This window comes from Callionymus lyra, chromosome 3 (assembly GCF_982586985.1).
Source record: "Callionymus lyra chromosome 3, fCalLyr1.hap1.1, whole genome shotgun sequence".
NCBI lineage: Eukaryota > Metazoa > Chordata > Actinopteri > Syngnathiformes > Callionymidae > Callionymus > Callionymus lyra.
In genome coordinates this window covers 21,827,049-21,847,380 of record NC_141820.1, presented here as the reverse complement: position 1 = coordinate 21,847,380, position 20,332 = coordinate 21,827,049, and the positions used below count along the sequence as shown (strand labels likewise).

At 38.2% G+C, this 20,332-nt stretch overlaps 1 protein-coding gene across 1 annotated transcript; it reads right to left on the bottom strand.

Annotated features, from left to right (window-relative positions):
• Positions 1-7,398: 7,398 nt before the first annotated feature.
• On the bottom strand, positions 7,399-16,570 carry LOC148083833 (arg8-vasotocin receptor-like). Its single transcript, XM_087787020.1, has 2 exons — positions 15,474-16,570; positions 7,399-9,327 (listed from the first exon to the last, which is right to left on the bottom strand). The coding sequence occupies exons 1-2, from the start codon at positions 16,426-16,428 to the stop codon at positions 9,065-9,067; spliced, it is 1,218 nt and encodes a 405-aa protein (XP_087643146.1). The 5' UTR covers positions 16,429-16,570; the 3' UTR covers positions 7,399-9,064.
• Positions 16,571-20,332: the final 3,762 nt, after the last annotated feature.

The following is a 20,332-nucleotide window of genomic DNA, read 5'->3' as shown; positions in this document are numbered from 1 at the left end:
ATTATAAACATAATAATGAGGATCGCATCAGATCCACAAACATTTATGAGCAGCAGGTGGAAGGTCACATGTTTACTGGTGTTCACAACATAATAAGGTATTAAAAGATTTAACAGCAGCAATAAAAGTGGTATTAGCACTCGTCTTTTAATGCAACATGAAGTTGGATGTATGTCTGGTTAAGTAGTATATGTATATTAAACTTAAATTACAACAAACAAGGAATGTATTTGTATATTGGTTTAATTCGATGGCTTGAATCAGCTTCATTCACCAGCTCACTAACATACGTGAGGGCAGGACTGTTGCTCAACGTATAGCCTCTGGCTCAGCTCTTTTATCAACTCAAGTCCCGATATTAGTTCGTTTGAACCAGTGTTCACATCTTTTAATGATTTTGAACCAAAAACTACTAACATGAATGAATCAACTGATTATTAACTATTAAATATTCTCGCACACTTTTAATATCGAAATAATTGTTCACTTCTTGGGTTAATATTAAAATATATATTTTTCATGTAACTGTACATTTCTTCAAAAACAACAACAATTAAATGCGTCAACGCAATAGAATTCAACATTTACTGTAATTACTGATCATTAATACTTAATAAATGGTTGAGAAAAATGACAAAATGTAGATCCGATGATGGCTGGTGTAGAAAACATGACTGTGTTCAAGTTTTGACTCCAATCTCAAGCTGTCGCCACAGTTTCATACACAAGACGAGGTATTATCGCTGCCAATGTTTTTGTCCGTGTTTACCCGTCTTTTAGCTTATCAATAAAGTTTGTCCAGGGGTGGGTGTTTCCATTTGTTGTCTTGATTGTGCTTCAAGGCTTCCATCTGCTGCACACACTCTTCATCTTTAAAACATAAGAAAATGGGAGGAAAGATCAATATGGTGGCGGAGCTTTTTAGTTTTACTCGAGGGTTCCTTCAATCCGCTCCACTCGACAAGGACACATCTGCGCTTGTAAACAAGGTTGTGTCGTCGGTGCTGCTTTGGAAGAGACCAGAACAGGATTGTGGGATGAAGCTTAAAGGAACTTTTTAAATAATTAAAAAGTACCCCTAATTTGACAATAATACGCAACTTACAAAGTAAATACGTGTGTGAAAATGTGAAAAAAATTAAAATGTTACATATTGTTGCTTTAGTGTTACACTGTGGATACAGTTAATACATATTTAAGTAAGTAAAGGTTATTTGTAAAGGAGTTCAGTTCAGAAGTGGATGGATTTTTCTTCTTACATTTCTGAATTTGATTTAAAGTATGAACTGGTCAAATGCATAGACAAGCTAGTCACGTGCTCTGGTGTTCCCGCTATTGTTCTTACTATTTCAGTATCCTGAGCTGTTGAGCTGCAGGCTATTTTGAAACCGCCTCCACCGTCATAAGAAAACCATTTTAATGGGCACACTTTTAATATCCAGGAATGCTTTTAAGACGGTATTCACACTATCATCCTGGCATAATAGCCGTTCCGATGTTTCTATCGCTCTTGAAAAATAGATTTGCTTTTTTAATCTAAATCATCCCTCAAAAGAAGGTATTTTCTAATCACTGAGTGGCCTTTGGTTTGACATATTTCCAACGAGCTCATCAAGTACACTGGCATAAGCATCTCCTTTTTTCCACACAGGATTCTTCTCAATGTCTACCAGATGTGGGCCAAGCCTAGCTCTCCTTGTTATCTTCACTTCTTCGAGACTTTCCTGGCGTTTTAATTTACGCCTTATGTTCGGCACATACCTTTAAAGGAGATGCAACTTGATTTGCGTGAGCCTGTAGTTCCGCTGTTTCTTTTAAGATAAAGATATAGATAACTGCCAATGGCAATGCACAACTATTTAAGGTAATGATATTTACAGTCTGATAATGTTACCAGGATGGAAACAAACACGGTATACACTGACCCTAAGGTTTGGATTTGCTTCAGGGGTAATTTCAGTGGAGCATTAGAGTCCGTATGTTCAAACCAATGACCAAGGCAGAGACTTCACAAGATATTCTTCGATAATTTTAAGATCATCTAATCAATAAACAATTCTTTGTCTTGTTCATCACCTTAAAATCAAGGGCTGTGGGGACACGTTTGGTCCAAAACATCACCAGACCACTGCCAAGTTTATCCCCAGTTTATCGCCCCAGAATCCAAGTTTTATTCACCGTCTTGCTGATGAGTTTTCCATCTCTACATACGTAACTGAACCTGTACATTGACTTACGATGTTAATCAGTTGCTTTCAACATACACTTCGCCTTTGGTGAGAATAAACCTTTAACTGTGCAGTGCAGGCCAGAAGTTTGGACACACCTTTTGGGCTCATTAAAGGTTTTTGCCATTTCTCAGACTGACTGTTCTTTATTTGTAATAACTAATAAACATTTTTATTTATTATATTATTAATATTATATTTATTAATGTCCTTTTACTGTTTACTTCATGTTTTGCATCGTGGGTCTGAGAGGACCACAATTTAATTTATGCCGTATCTCTTAATACATGTATATTTGACAAATAAAAGAACTTGAACTTGAACTTGAACTTGAACTTGAACTTGAACTTGAACTTGAACTTGAACTTGAACTAATGATGGCCAATCATTTCTCTTTACTCATCTGATAAGTTCTTTCCATAGAATAGATTATAAGGTTGTCTTACGGAGCTGTATCAACCTCACTTATGCACAACACATTTGTGTACCTTATCAATGGTGGGACCATTGATAAGGTAAATCATTCCACTAAGTTACCCTGTAAAGACACACCTGTGCAGTAAAAACAGTTTCAGGAGACTATATTTTGAAGATGATGCCGAAGGTCTGCATAGCAGTCATCAGAGAAAAAGGTGAATATTTTGAAGAAACTAGACATTTATGAAGAAGAATTCTGGAAAATATCCATTATCTTATAATTTGACATGATTGAATTTAACATTTCAAATGTTTGAAAGTTGAATTTTTTTTTTAAGTAATTGAATTAAATAATTTCAATATTGAAAGGTTTAATTTGTTTTGATGAATAATTGAATTAAAAAAATGGAATGTTTTCACAACATATATTTTTTTTCAAACATATGATAACATTTTAATAATTATAAAATAAAATTGTAGTATAAATTCATAGCTGTTTGAATTCAAAATAAAATAATTCGAAGCCTATCAAGTATATAAATAGAGATTATTATTATTATTATTATTATTAAGTTGCTGGTATAACAGAGCCACCAGTCAAAACCAAAAGAGTACCGAGCTACTTGATCGTACTTTCAGCAAATCGTGCCAACGGTGACAACATCAGAGCACTGGCGCATCAATTTAGGTATATTTCTGACAAAGTTTTAACTTTGTTTTAACGTCTGGGGTTTAAACATCTTACACGATCGATCAGTAGATTCTGATGTCAATTATGTAGGAACGATGTTTTACTCTGACGGTCAGATCAGTCTGTATAACAGGGTTGGCTGAGGCCCCGCCTTAATTAGATAGGCTAGGAAATAAAAAATGTTAAATCTAGAAAAAATTTTTTTGAAGTATTTGATTTAGAATATCAAACTCTATGTGTAAAAAAAATAAATTAAATTAAGTTATTCAATAAAAATAAATGTAATTATTCAATAAACAAATTCAACATTACACGTTTAAAATGTTCAATTCAACTATATAATGTCACTGATTTACATGTTGATATAAAGTGAAATATATTAAAAATCAATCTTCCACATAGATATGCTTTTTCCAAAACTTAGATCCAGTTCTTTTGGCATAAAAGCATAGAATGAATGTGTTGAGCTGCAAATCTTACCAGTGCTAGACAGTGACGTATTGCATTTTGTTAACGTACACGCGAATCCAAGAATGTAAAATACTTAAATCTAACAGATTGAAAATCTTTAGTTTCTTCTCATGGTCTGAATATAGATCATTGAACTCAATTTTCCCAGTTCATTTATAGCTCTACCTCCAGCATTTGTTTTTCCTCCAGGGCAGGCGGGCAGAGATTAAGAAAACTACTTCCTGAATGCACACTTGATGTGTAAACATCCAGACGTTTATCTGTGAGTACGTGACTCCGGGCTGGTGATCTTACTGTGATGGAGTCCACGACCTTGACAAAGACCTCCTCTTAGACTCGCACAAGATAAGTCTGGTAGTTCCTTTAAAAGTCAGGAGATGAACACGTTTTACTAAAGTCATGTAAACAACTATGACGGTGGTGTATATACGTTGGTCTTAAATGGCGCGTCGAAGTCATTAAGGGCTGAAGGAAACAGATACGTGAGCGATTTACGGAACGATTGCAGCCACTCAGATTCAGCACAGGATGGGACCCGCCCTCCATCATTATGGTGATGAAAGCAGCTTGTTCCCTGAGAAATTGTTTGCATTCTCCCACTTGTCGTCCAAAACAATGTTCTTCCCTTTCCGGCGTTTACTCTCAAAGCAACAGAATAGGCTAACTGGGTCAAACCGGCTGCTCTCATTAATACTGTTTGTCGCGATCAGTACATAAATGACCTGTTTATGTTTTAGGAACATGACTCTATTGACAAACAGGAATTCATGTATATTTAAGAGTTTTTATTTTGTCTTTGACAAAGTGGAGTCTTTAAGCTAATATAGTTGTACAACACAATTCCCTTTCCACATCAACAGACTGTTAAAAGTGTAAAGACTCAATATCATACATGTCACTGTAAGAAAATGCTTGAAGTTGTCTAGTGAAAAATTTGTGTAGAAACAAAGACAAGAAAGTTAAGTTTATGCTTCTAGGAAAAGAAAAGAAAGTAATAATCATGAAAACAACAAGTTGTGTGAAGATGTAACCTGGAAATATTTAAAAATAACATGTGTACTGAGTTGAAATTGTTGTAATAGAAATGTATCCTTGTGTTGATTTCTAGGTCAAGGATACCTCGGGCCACATGGGTCACTTTGACCCAGAGATAAAAGGGTTAAGTTATGTCAGTAGTTTTATCCCTCATTACTTTGACCTGTATTAATAATTCATCAGGTTAATGGTTATTCAGTGTCCAGTACACAGAAGGTAAAGCAAGTTTCATAAAAGCAAGATCAAGAACAAATTGCAAATAAAAAGAGCGTAGATGAAGAAAAACACAAAGTTCTTAATAGGATACAGAGGAAAAGGATACAAAGATTAACATAGAATAACATCATCCCTTCACTGCACTTCTGACCCCCAACTGAATGTTTCCCTGAGTCTATTAGTGTTGCATGTGGAGAGGAGCATTCTTGCACTCCATCTGCTTCTCTGTTCACATTATCGCTTCATATCAAAATAAACATGGACTCTATATAGAGATCAGTAACTATCACTTACACTAAACACCAAAAATATTTGAGGGTATATAAGGTTACCACTCTAACGTCAACAAAAGATATCAGACTAGCAATGCATGCTGGTTTATTTTACAAAGACCTGGATGGTAATAAATCTACACACAGGTCCCCAACTCTCTGCCCCCCATTCATCACCCCGTCATACCATGTTAGAAGCATCAGGAAAAGAATCTCAAATGTCCCAAAAATGTGGCTTTCTCTCCGAAGTCCAGATTATAAATGAGTCATTGGACTTCACCTTCGCCTCAGATCACCTTGACTTGCTTAAGTGTGAGACTCTGCAGCCGCCTCAGAGGTGGAGGGTCACATCGGCTTCAGAAGAAATGATGTTCCTTGGGTCCGTGTGGTTCCTGGTCTTCACCTGGCTCTAGTCAGTCCCATCCCCCTTCCTCCTCCAAGAGATGGTGTCATTATTTTCTCAGTCCATGTTCACACTGCACTCGATCGCCGATGTCCGCGGGCACTTGTGATCCTGGTGGGATGAGGTCAAAAAGGGCCCCAGGAACCTGTTGAACCTGGAAGTCTGTGGCTCAGACGTAATTTTAAACTAATTAAGTTACCATGAGCAGACGCTTCCATTACCACCTCCCAGGCACAGCAGGGGGCGGGGGGTCCGGGGGGTCTTTTCTGCCTCTGGTTTTCTGCTCGTCAATTGTTAAGAGCTGAAAAGAGACATTGATGTGCAGTAACTGTCTTTCTAAAACACTGATTTCCTCACAGATTCACTTATCAGTCAAACATCGTTATTGTCACGAGGATGTGAGTTGAGGATGTAACCTTTGACCTCCTTTTGTCTTTGTGTCCGGTCAGACTGACCCCTGCCAGTGTGTTACACTTGAAACTCCATTTGTCAAAACAGACCTTTAGGAAGAGTAAATGCTACAAAACCCAATGTTGATATTAGGAAATTCAATTATTCTGGGTTGCATTAACACAGTTTAAGTGTGTTTTAAATAGATCTTGGACTCTATTGTAATCGTCAGTATGTTTGTACAAAACTTAAAAAATATATATTTACATCAGAAAATGTGCTTAAGCCCCGCCCACTAAAAAACGTTGTTTTTCTGGAGATTTAATTTTGTTTACCAGAACCACGCCCACTCTGCTGTGATTAGTCAAGCACCACGGTTTGTCACCGCGCGTCATCAATCCCGGAAGTCTCCACCTCCAAGGGACTCCTTGTATAAACAAAGCGGGGCTTGATTACAGCTGGCTGGAGGAGGAGTGAAGACCATTATTACGTCATAATGGACTCCGCTCTCGTAACCTCTTGTTTGCTAAGAAATTGAAATTTAAAATTGAAATTTTGAAGCTTGTCTAATTACTAAATGTATATCATTAAACAATAGCAAAACAATTTCTCCTAGCGAGGATTTTTTAACCCTTGTGTTGTCTCTGGGTCAAGGGTTAATCATCTGCTACTCCCTGGACAACCCTCTACACAAGTAGACATCTACTTATACACATGTTCTGCAGTACTTTAGAGAGTCTTACAAACAGCACAGTGTCAAAATCCGGGGGCCAAATCTGGCCGCTAAGTCATCTTATGTGGCCCAATGGATGATATGGTAAAGTAAGTAAGTAAGTAATTATTATTTATAAAGCACATGTTCATATTGAATTGATGACCTATGAATATGGCAGTGTTTAAGATAAGATAAGGATCTGAGATCAAATAGATTGAAGCAATGTAATCTCATCGTGAGGTTTGGTAAAAGAGGACAAACATTGAGATAAGAAGAAGATTGTACCTTCAAAAATGAATATTCAATATCACAACGGCACTTCCTGTTAGAGTCAGTTCAGAAAGTAATTATTCACCCCTCGATGTAACCTGTTTAAATATTTTGGTCGTGAAATTGAGTTTGACACCACTGTTTTAGATAATAGAATCATCTCCAGGCACCGACATACAAGTGGAGCACACACATAAGATAAAAGACCAAATTTAATTTGTGACAAAACGGCTGCGTGTTCATGACAAAATGGCGACAGCAAAAGAAAATACATTCTTACTTGTCATAGAAGTCGTTTTAAGCTCCACAATATACATACATTTACATATACTTTCTCACATTATTGTACACGTTTTATGACCCACCGTGAATAATAACATCGACTTCTCACCACATTACAACACACGAAGGCCATCAACTTTATATCGACACAAACAAACACACTTCCTCAAATAAGATAAGATACATTTTTCCACAAAACATTATTTTTAGAAGTCATTGTGGAGAAACAATGATAATAAATATCTTGATGAATTTCTTATATATATATACAGTATATATGTTTTTTGTTTACATACATATTTATCAGAGGTAACTGAAAAGTAAATCAATATATATTAATAAATGTGAATGAAAGATGTATCATATGTTTGAAACATTGGGAGATTTTTGTTTGCAATCTTTAAATTTGTAAATGTATCTGTTTTCTTTGTTGATTTTTATTTATTTTATTTCATGTTCCATGGTTGGTTTCATCAGAAAAAACATCACAAAGGTCTTTCTTTCACATGAATGCGTCGCTACTGCCCAGTGCCAGAAAACATTTCACTTCTTCTTTTCAAAAGTATTTCCTTGAAAGTAAGTAAGTAAGTAAGAAAATAATGGTTATTTCTAAAGCGCCTTTCTAGACCAGGGTCACAACTCAAAAAAGAAAAGGAAGATATTGAAAGTATTGCTTACCTTAATTTGACTTTAATCTTCCGAACCACTCAAACTCAAATTGTATCTGAACTTCACATCAGAGATTGTCAAGCAAGGCTTATCTCTTAATTTCTACAAACTATATAATGCTTTGAGAAACAATAATCGTACATACCCGTAGAGTAGTTTACCTTTAATCTCAAATAACTACTGACTGATAGAGATGATCAAGATAACAAACACATCTTTAACTTGTCTTTCAGGAGGAACATATCAATTAAATAGAGAAATCTTCCCATTAAGGCAGGGGTAGGGCTGTTAATCCAATGTATCCCATGATGCTCTGCTTGAGTTACTTGTTATATCACTGGTTAAGGTGAAAGAAAACGGAACCTTTGGACTCATTCTTTAAAGACATTATATTACATTTTAACCCTTGCGTTAGCTCAGGGTCAAGGTGACCCGGGGGCCCCCCAATAACAAAACGTGTTCGGGTCAAGGTGAACGACCTCCCTGGCTTCTAGAATTACATATGCAGTGGTGGAGATTGAAACACCGGGTCACCGTGACCCTGATATAACACCCGGGGTTAAAAGGTTCAGGTGACTTTGGACTTGAAACTGGAGAATCAGGTTTCTTCAAACTTTTGTGCATTACCGCCTGTGTTTCTTCACGGACTGGCATATAAAATGTAGCAACTATATCTAACAAAGATAAAATAACAAAAAAAATGTAAGTTTGGCACTGACACCTTTTTTAAGTAACGCCACCAAGACAAGCGCTTTTCAAAGAATGAATGCAAATGATGGATGGATGGATGGATGGATGGATGGATGGGTGGATGGATGGATGGATGGATGGATGGATGGATGGATGGATGGATGGATGGATGGATGGATGGATGGATGGATGGATATTTAATCTAGAAAGTTTCAAACCGTACCGTACACATCTGACTTATTGACGAATAGAGTTCACCTCCTGATCTGGTGGGTCTCCATCACCTAAGTTCCCGAGGCTCCCAGAGGGCCCCGGTCAGGAGTTCACCTCTTGAGCGTTTTTGGGGGTCAACTGCTCCGACAGACGGGGCAAATTGAGGCGCGACAGCAGCGTCGTCCGGCGGATGCTGCTGTCCGAATCCTGGTGGCGGATCTTGCCCCTGACCTGGTGGCAGCAGGGCAGGCTGCCGGCGAAGTCGGAGAGGAGGTGACCGCTGAAGATCATGTAGATCCAAGGGTTGCAGCAGCTGTTGAGGCTCGCCAGCAGAGCCGAGAGGGTCACGGCCGCGTTCTCGGAGTCTGCCGGAGGAATCAGAAACACGAGCGTGAGGTGTTTACACTTTTCTTCGGAGGAGACGTCTGCGAGTCATCAGGATGATTGTTTTGCTCCTGCGGCTTACGTAATCGCTGCATAGGATCTGTGCATCCCAGAGTTCCTGCCAAAGACGGCAAAACAAAATCATGTGCAGACGCATTTCTTGCCAAGATCCTGTGTAACTGAATCACACACACACACACACACACACATACACAATCCCCTCTACGCTGTTGAAATGTGTTTCATCTGCAGCAGCGCAAATTTACATTATAAATGGACGGTTCCTCGCTTTGATTGAACATTTACGTAACACTCCCTGAGTAACTATTCATCCACTTGTCAAGACTTCATCTGAGAAAAAAAAAGCCACACATCTGGTTCATGAGGAGAAAAGAAGTTCAATCTCACGCTTGACTGGTCGGAGGTCAGAGGGGCTGCTAGCTCGCCATTTGATTAGCATGATTAGCTTGATTACATTTTGTGATATTTAAAGCGTTGTCAACAATATCGTGGTCGAGATTTTGTATGAAGAGTAAATATATGTAAACATTTTCTGTCATTTGTAGCAATTATTGCTCTCAAGAACCAGACACAGATGAAAATGTTTGCTACATTTAGCATAGTTTGCTAAAGCCTGGTTCACCTTAACACATATAAATAATACATTTAAATGTAAATATAAATAAGATACCAAAGAACCCAGTCAAAGAACAAATGTATTCACAGTCTTGTCTTTACATAGATTCTAGTATAAAACATTTATCTGACTAAAAACATTTATTGAAACTTGGTTAATACCTTAATCTGATATTTGTTTTTTCCGATTTTTATGTAGCTATATTTCTATGTATATATTGGGGGGTTTCTCTCTCTCTTTCAATCTATTTTTTACTTTTTTCAGTTATAATGATATGCAAAACATGTTTTTCTTGCTTTGTTATTTGTGCAATTGCTTTTATTGTTGAATTTTAAATATATGCCTGTAGTGGGTTCTACCTTTTTTTTGTTTTTTACAATGGTGTAAATAAACAATTATAATAAACATGAAGCAAGTGTACTGTGAAAAAATGTGTTATAGATGTAGCTATAACGCTTTTTTTATCCCCTTTTTTGAACTACTAAATACATGTGTTTTCGATATTGATATACAGATTTATTTATTTTTTTTATTTCACTACAGCCATGTTGAAGGACTGTCTTTTCCCCTGGTTTATTAATTACGCAATACGGCACTCTGGGTTTTCCATATTCCTGTGCTCAGACAACACATCCCACTGTAACTCTTCAACTCTTGCGGGTCAATTATTCTGTCTTTAAAATGTCCTATTTTTATTTAGTTCAGGCATCTCTTAAGTCAGGCCTCTGGGGCATTTGTGGTCCCTGAGCAGATCTTATGCTGCTCGGGAGGGTCATTATAAACTATTATTCAACCAGAGACATTTAAAAAAAAATTAAAAATACAAAGTCAAATAAATAGAAAATAAAGTAAAACAATGCTGAATGTAAAGGCTAATTCCTATTTATTTTTTTCCATGAAGAAGTTAGACGTTTTGTGTGGAATGGGTTGATGATACACAAGCATTTATTTTGAGATAACTCCTGGATTCATGTCTTGGTTCACATTTGGCCCTCACAGCTTTCACTTTAACGAATATGGCCCAACTTTATGATACACATGAACAACCTGCAGATGGTAACAATAACAAAACAAGTACATTTTTTGTTTGAATTGAGCCTCTCATGATTCTAGGAGAAAAGTTTCCTACTCTGGCATTTGTAGACTTGCATTTGATTTTGCATTTGATTAACAAATAACCAACATACATGAACATTTGAATTGAATGCAATGTCCCTATTAAGTTGCCGTACTTTGTTTTAATTTAACTTAAAGTACAACTTGTTTTTATACTTCCATACAATAATAATTGGGATATTTATTTTATTTTATATATTTATTCGTCCAACTATGCTCCCCAAACAGTTTTGGAAAAGCATTGTGTTTACAGTTCTGAGGATTTTTAAAAGCCAGAGGAAGAGATCATGTTTTGGTCATTTCTTCAACAAAGCAAACATCTTTCAACACCTTTATCGCGCCCGTCTCCCGACTACAATGGCTGTCTGCATGAACTGTGTTTTCTCAATGCTAGCAGCTGTAATTACATCCAGTGCTTCCTTCGTCTGCTTTGAAAAGCCATGAGTGCAAACAGATTTAGTCAAAATAAATCAACATGTTTCTCTATTATTAAAAAAAAAACGGTTGGAAATGGTGAAACTGAATACAAAAGCTGCCTTCATTCACTCGGCGTCTGGACTCTCTGCAGGGTCTGAGTCATCAAGAATTTCATTAGAATTCGAGCTAATAAGAATGATGCGACAGGTAAATCCAAAACATGTGCACACCAAATTCTCCTCCACATCTGGAGGGAATGAGGCTCAAGTATTTTTGAGTTGAGAACAAAACCATCTAAAAGGGTTTGCAAAAAGTTTAAAAACAGAGATAATTCAGACAAGACAGCTAGAGGTCGATTTCTGAAGTGTCTGAAGTAACACCACAGGTGCGGCTACTCTGAAGTCAACTAGAAAGGACATGTTTTGAAAATTCAGGGGTTATATTATTTATCTCAGAGGATTTTGTAAATAGATGAATAGCTCAACGCCAACATTCTTCACCCTGTCACCAAGTACTAATTGTGAGGTTTGTTTTCCAGAGATATGGCACGTCAAAGTTATTTTCCAAAATAAAAGCTTGCAAAGACGTCGAACATGACGGCGTCACCTGACTCACAAACTTTCTCAGGTTTAAAGCCGGGATAACACGTTAAAGTACAGAATGATTATGATGGATTGTTACACTTGTGGCATTAACTTTGACATTAACATTAACCATGCGACCCGCACTTGATACAGTCTGTTGAACCATTTTCTTAAATTAATTTAAGGTGCATTGAAACTTTGATCACCAATAATTCCCAAAATGTGCTTATCATCCCCAAAAAGTCCAAAATAAATCTGGAAAAGTTCATGATGAAGATCTAATTCAACAAAAGATGATAAAGATATGTATTTTAAGGGGTTGCTTTAAGCATCGAACCATCTCAGGATCAAGCTGAACCGGTGGACCGAAAACAAATGAGTTTGAGGTATCCCTTGTGTTGCCTCTGGGTCAATGTGAAAGACTGTACATTGACGGGGGGGTCGTTTTGATTTCTGACCATCGGGTCAACTTGACCCAGAGACAACACAAGTGTTGAATTCACGATTGGAATCAGGGGCCATAGAAATTGTATTCTCAGTCAGCCCTAGCGTTAGTGTAAGGCTCTGATAATGGACTCCTCTGTTTTAGACTTTGACATTTTTTCTGTTGACACAATAGTCGTTAAATGATGTTTACGTAGATATGCGGAGGAATCACATGACGCATATTGTTGTGTTAACAAAATAAAGTGACGTGAATCTGATCCTCCCTGTGACAACTGTGTCACTCCCTCCTAAAATAGCTGAATTGTTGACACTAGCGTTTGGAATATTCCAGCACTTAGACTTGGTTCTATTAAAAGGTGTTGGGATTCCTGTTGGTGGTCTTTGAGGTTAAAAAAAAACAAAACAAGGACTCTCCTCCTGTTGGGCTTAAATCTCCATCTGTATATGTCAAGTCCGGATGAAGCGTTCATCCTTGAGGAATCTTTGGTGGACGTGTGAGCATCAATAATTCCAGGGTCGAGCTGCAGACTCTCACCACGCTCGTGTTTTCACAGACAGGACGAGAACACAATGTTCCTCTTAAATCACTCGCAGGCAGCAGGACTGTAGCCACCAAAACCTTCTTTTAATCGGATTTTAAAACCAAAAAATGAAACTCCTGGAGCAATCGCCAGATGCAAGCGCCAAACATCTGACACGTTGACTCAACACCAGGTCCAAATGCTCTCCTGCTCCTGCCGAACCACCTGCAGCAGCGAGGCTGCGGCTCTGGAGTAAATCACGGATTTCACTGCATCGTAAATCTGTTGTAGGTCAAATGTTCATCGTGAGAGTTCATCTTTTTTCTCTTTGACGTGTGCTGGGTCACTTCCTGGTTCAATGTGCAAATGCTGTTTGTGTCGGGTCCGATTTATGATCCTTTGATGTGTAAAAATGTGTTTAAAAGGACCACTTTTAAAAGGAACATACTCTAGACAATTCCCCCATGCAATGAATCACACAAAGTAGTTCATTTTAAATATTCTTTTCTAATTTCTATTTTCTTTATACGATACTTTTGATACTAGCTTTTGAACTTGTTTACAGACACTGATAGACAAGTCCCTCACATAATTTGTTGTTGATCAAAATTATATCAGTAATTATATTCTGTATTTTGATTACAGGATATAACTACCGGTATATTTGATTATTGGTAGATGTTATTCTTATGATTAATTAGCTCTAAGTTAGACAGTGTCTGTTTTCATGACAGATAATACAATATTTTTAATTAATGTACTGTATATGTTATGTCTAAAACAAAGGGCATCTCGTCAGTTAAGATACAAAGGATATCAATATGTGTTTATGTCTCATTTTTTGATCTAAATAAAGACATTATATAATGAAAATTTGAAACAGTAATTTGTCGAACACCATCCTCTTCAGATTGAAGAAGAAAACTCCAAACTATAGGTGTCACCTTTCCAAGTTGTTGTTCAACCAGAAGTCTCAAGACGTGTGAGGATGTTTTTCTACAGCTTCGAGGTCAAAGGTGACGACACACACCAGACTGTGGATGGAACTATATTTTCTGGTCAAAAGGTGCAGAGTTAGAAGAAGCTTTGTAAAAATGACATCCAAAAGAAGTCACTTCCATAATTTCTCTCCGATGTCAAACTGTATTGAAAATCCATTAAAATATCAATAGTTGACAACATAGACTTGTTAGTAGTTGCAATTTAATACCTACTTTTTTCTTCTTTTAAAAAAAACAAAAAACCATTAAAGCTAGACGTGTTTAGATAGTTGGCATGGTAACGGTTGTGTTTGATATTGATTTGAATGTCCTGAGGGGCACTTCTATCTTACCACATACCAGCTTCTGTCAGGAGAGCTTAGATAACTCCAAGACATATTTAGTTTTGGCTTCTTATTTCTACTAAAGTGCTTACATTTTGTCTGTATTTCTGTTTCCGTTTGTCCATCTAACAGTCAAACTAAACAAAATAGACGGAGGAATTACATATTTTACATACCATTTTGGTAGTAGAATGACCGTAGAATGACCAACCATGGCTCTTTTAAAGAACCATCACATGGTGCAGAACGAGCTCTTCTTGCTCTCACACAGAGTGTTGTGTAAGTTACTAACAACTATGGTCCTATTTAGATAAACATCCAAAGCAATGTGTCGAATCATCTAGCTTTATACAATTTTGGTCCAAATATCCCAACAAAAATGTAATTAATAAATCACGAAAACACAATCCAATCACTTTTTGCACATCTTGATGTAGGTCAGGGTTCGCCATTTATATACTTTTTATAGATTCATCCATTTGGACCTAAGCTCCAGACGAGAGCTTATTGATAGAGGAAAAATATAATAAGTGAATCAGTGTGTGTGTGTGTGTGTGTGTGTGTGTTTCATCCATTCATGTACTCTGAATTTGTGTTTATTCAGTTATGTGTTAGGGATGTGTTGCAGTACATACTTACATTGAGGCTCTTAATATTTGATCACTGGAGGAAAAAATGATCTAGTTCATGCTCAACAGCTGTTAACTTTTTTTTTAACGATTTTTAGTTGGTCATTGGTGATTTTTACAGGATGTTTTTTGATGGGGTTTCATTCTCACATCCACGTTATGTACGACACATATGACTTGTGAAAAGTTATCCAGCAAATATCCATATAAAAATTATACTTTTATTTTTAAATCCATATATTCAATTTTCAACAGAGCATTTTAAATAGTAAAATAAATTAAAACGTAAAAATATTTTTAATCCTTATATAAGTTGCTAAATCTATGTGGGACTTTTAAAAAACGTTATAAAATAAAGTGGGTTTCATTAACACAGAAATCCAACTCATTTATGATGTTACAGCTCATGCAACTGTTCGAATGACCAAAAGACTCGTGGTCGCGTGACTCACCGTGATAAGAGAAGGTCCTGTCCCACACCGACCACATCTGCACGGTGAAGAAGGGGGTCCAGCAGACCACGTAGGCCAGGACGATCACGAAAGTCATCTTGACGGTGCGTAACTTGGCTCTGGAGATGGTGCTGATGCTGCTCACCGACCTTCGACCCAGCATGCCGCGACCCTTGCCGTCCCCCTTGGGGTTCGAGCCGCTCTTTCGGGTCTTGAACTTCAGGTTCCTCCAGATGGTCCAGCAAATGACGCCGTAGCAGAAGACCAGGATCACCACCGGCACCAGGAAGATCCCGGTGGTGATCCAGGTGATGTAGGCGCGGACCCCCCACGGCTCCACGAAGTGACCCCAGCAGTCGTAGACGGTCGATCCGGGCCGGACCGCGCTCAGGGAGAAGATGAAGTACTGCGGGGTGCTCAGGACCAGACTCCCCGCCCACGTGGATCCGATCATCAGGTAGGCGCGCTGGGTCGGCTGCCGGAGGGTCTGCAGCGGGTGGCAGATGGCGATGTACCGGTCCACGGTCATCATCACCATCATGTAGGTGGAGGCGAACATGCCCAGAACCTGCAGGTGCTTCACGATCCTGCACAGGAAGTCCGGTCCGTAGAAGCGGTAGGTGACCTCCCAGCAGAGCTGAGGGAGCACCTGGAACACGGCCACCACCAGGTCCGCCAGGCTCAGGTGCTTCATGAACAGGTGCATCCGGGACAGCTTCCTCCGGGTCCGGTACATGGCCAGCAGGACCGCCAGGTTGCCCACCACGGCGGCGACGAACGCCAGACTCAGAACCGTGATCTCCAGCTTGGCCACGTCCTCGTTGCGCGGGAACGGGTCGCTGTCGTTCCCTCTCCCGCTGTCGTTCCCGGTTCCGTTCCACCTCATGCTGACGTTGAAGGGTTCCGAGAGGACGGGGTCCGAGGTGTTGCAGGAGCTCCCCGTGGAGTGGAGCATGGTTGGGGGTCTGTGCGTAACGGTGCGCGCGGGGCTGGAGGAGAACCTTCAAGACGCCTGTGGATCAAGCGGTCATGTGCGGTGAAGGAGGCTGAAGGCACTGAGACTCTGAGATGAGAACCTGGACACCACCTCCATCTGCTTCGCTCCACCAGTCTGCTGTGACTCTCACTTCCATCCACATCTTCCCATCAGAGCAGAGACCACCCCCGGCATGCCCCTCACACACACTCCTCCTCACACACACTCCTCCTCACACACACTTGACGGGATCAACTGTTGCTGCAGGTGTTTATAAAGCGTAAAGGTGTTTTTAAAAAAAATAAATAAAAACGTTTGATATCATATTGCCTGTACAAATATGACAAGCTGTATTTGAAAGAATTAAAACTGTTCCTTAAAGTTTCTACACAATCGCCTTTCAATATATATATAAAAAAAACAACATTAAAGTAGTTTTAGAAATAAGAACATGAACCACAGGTAGTTCATAACATTGAAACAATTAAATGTAACTGATATTATTCTATACGTTTCTTCCTAAATAAATAATACTGATTAATGCCAATCCCACAGTTCAATGATAAAGTCGCTCTGGCTATTACAAAAACGAAGTGGCATCAAAACAGCTAATGAGCCAAGGTCTCAAGCGGGCAATTTCCTCGCCCCAATTTCACATTTGTTTGTTTTTTTCAATAAAGAATACATTGAGCTTAAACGTACAACTTTGTAACACATGGATCTCCAACCTTTTTTGAATCTTTGACCGGTTTAATGTCAGCATTATATTTTAGGACCGGCCTACAGATCCATCTCTACTTCACTTTTTTCTTTGTAAACTTGACCGAAATAGTGTCTTGACATGTTAAGAGTCCCATGCAAATATGACTTTGGAAACATTTTTTCCTAAATAAAACACCTTTGCGACAGTTATAACAACAAAAATTGAATATTTTTTTTTTCTCTTTTGGTGCGGCCTTGTGTCAAACGCTTGTCCGGTATTATATTACTTACTAACCAACGTACTCACTTACTTACTTATTAAATTAAATAAGGGACTTCAATCTAATTCTAATTCTATCTAATTTTGTTTTGCTTATATGTCAGTAATTATGGCTTTTTTACGATGGGAAAAAAAACTGCTTCCTAAAACAAATGTGGAGATTGTGAGTCAATTTTATGTCTTTTCCACCACAGGGTGATGCAGATGAACTTGCCTGCTCTTTGACAAATCACAGAAGGATAATATTCATACGGATCTTCGCCTCAGGTGGAGACATTTTTCTCAGGTCATGTGCGTCTTAAGACACTTGTTCTAGTTAGTTTCGTAGAATAGCTGGTTTAACTAAACGTATGGAGGAGAAAAGTAGTGATATATTTATGTGTTTGGGAAACAAGTATTTCTTTCACAGAGTCACAGGGTCAGGAGACAATATCTCCAGGTCGTTACATATGTACATAAACAACTACACTTCCTGTTCTAAGTACATGCGTCAAACCTAAGCTTACGGTGAATACATACAGTTTTAAATATGTTTAAAGTAAGTAAGTAAGTAAGTAAATTTTATTTGTATAGCGCTTTTCCAGACCAGGGTCACAAAGCGCTTAAACAATCAAAACAATATTCAATAAAGTATATATTTAAAGGGAACCAAATACTCAACGACTATGGGAAGAAACCAGAGTGACTATATAGGAAATTGACACAAGCCTCCATTGAACAAAGAACACAGAGAAAATGAGGATTTTGTAAATGCAATTTTCTCCAGATTCACTCCACTTATGTAAAAATGACCTGAACGCTTCTCCCAAGGCTATTCAAGCCGAAGATATTACAATACAAAGAATGGTGAAGATCTTTCCTTTAATAAAAATAAGATTGACAGTGTAATTTCCTGAATAAAGACTCCTCATCCAAAGTAAATCACATACAAATCATATCAAATCAAATCACTTTTATTGTCATTTGGTTGTACATACAGCAGTAGTAAAACAAAAAGAGAGTGTTTCCCAGGGATCCAAGACTTGATCACTCAATAATCATACACAAACAAGGCACACTCAAACATTCGGATACATTCGCGTCTTGCCCTCTTCTTGCAGCGGCTCTGGAAGAAGAGGGCAAATACAGTATCGAATTAATAATAATAATATCCATCATTTTACATCCAATGTTTTAGAAGTCAGATGTTGAGATTCTGGGCCTCGATACACATAGAGCGGAGATGCAAACATTATTACGGCCACATTTATTACTAGTGCAAAGCAATATCTTGCTTTCAATTTATTGAGACGCTACAAATCCTATCTGACTGTGGCCTTAATAGAGACCTAAACAAAAGTGACAGTCCAAGGCTGCCTTGAAATCAGACAGAGAGACAACATAGCAGCAGTTAGAAAAACATAGTGGCTGATGGGTTGACGCCACATGACCGGGTTACAACAACACAAAGGTCAGGGATGTAAATAGTAAACACAATGTTCATTTGTGTGTTTAAATTCATTCCTTTCCTCTCAGGAACTGAGGATTTCCTCCTCGCGCCAATGACATCCGCAGGCAACCGCTACACGCACAGAAGTTTAGTTATTGCTCGAGGGCCATGGAAGTGATTGGATTTTGCTTCCCATCTCATGCTGTTGCATGGACAGTGGCCAGTTAACCAACTAACCCTACCTTAGAATGTGGCCTAATGTAGAGCAACCCTGTCAGTACCTGAAGATCATGTCACCAGACGACCCCAGTTTATTGTCTTCTTGTAGGTTCCTACATTCTTTTCACCAATTTTTTTTTAAACAGATTTTGTTTATTAAACCAACTTTGAAAATTGTCTACACAAATGTTGCAATGTGAATAGTGTAATTCAAATAGTTTGACCTTCTCCGATGACCTGAAACTTAAAAAAATCAAGTTTTAATCGCACATTCAGTCTTCCTATACAAAGATTTTCTCCCAGAATGCTCCTCTTTAGGACCTTAACATCACCAATCTTAAGTGTAACTTCACCAAAACCAAGCCAAACATCCCTAAGAAACATCTCAGATTCATGCAGACACTCCTGGTTTTGAAGTAGCAAAAATCAAACAACAAAAATATCATAATAGTACAATATAATATAAAGAATAATAAAGCCATCAAAGTGTGGCAGGTACATAAAGCAAAAAACACACCATGCGGCTACTCTAGTGGTCTCCAACCATTGTGTCTCTAAGACCTCAGACTTAGGTCACATTCAACACACAAACATGAACAAAATTATAAACTTACCCACGATAATTTAATGCTGCAAGTTTGATCCGGTGACTCACTGTGCTCATATCAGGCTCACCGTTTATCACAGAGAGCGGCCTCAGGTAAAAGGCATAACCATAGCAACTCTGTACTCTGGAAAATAAAAATATTTGACACTGAATATGACGAATGACTTGCCATGTTTTGTGATCAGAATTTAGATCTGATCATTTAGAGGAAAGTGAGAGAATTCAAAGAGACAAGTGAATGATGGCTGCTCAGACACATGCTCATCCCGGCTTCGAAGTCTTTCTAAGAGACCAACAGGAGACGACATACGCATGAAGATGATCGTACCACAAGGAGATTTTTGGTTTTCTAGCAAGCGAACATCTTAAATCTTCACAATTATATGTTAACCTTTAAAAGAATTGTTTGCAGAAGCAGGGAATTCAATGAGACAAGGGAGAGAGTGTCTCCGTCTGTGAGACTAGTTTTGTTATGGCATAAAACATTAAACAATAAAACTGAGACCTAAATCAATTTAGACTGTTTTTTTTTTACGTCTGACATTTTAGCCCCCGTGTCTGTGGAATGGATGTCCACACAAAAAAACTGATGCTTTAGTAAGGACAGTTTTAGTTTTATTACATAAGAAGTATTTTCTCTGAGGGT

Bases quoted from the DNA above. Each gene is read 5' to 3' on its own strand.
- LOC148083833 (XM_087787020.1), bottom strand. From the start codon at position 16,428: ATGCTCCACTCCACGGGGAGCTCCTGCAACACCTCGGACCCCGTCCTC. The intron at 9,328-15,473 runs GTGAGTCACGCG...TTCCTCCGGCAG, and splicing joins CAGGACCTTCTCTTATCACG to ACTCCGAGAACGCGGCCGTG.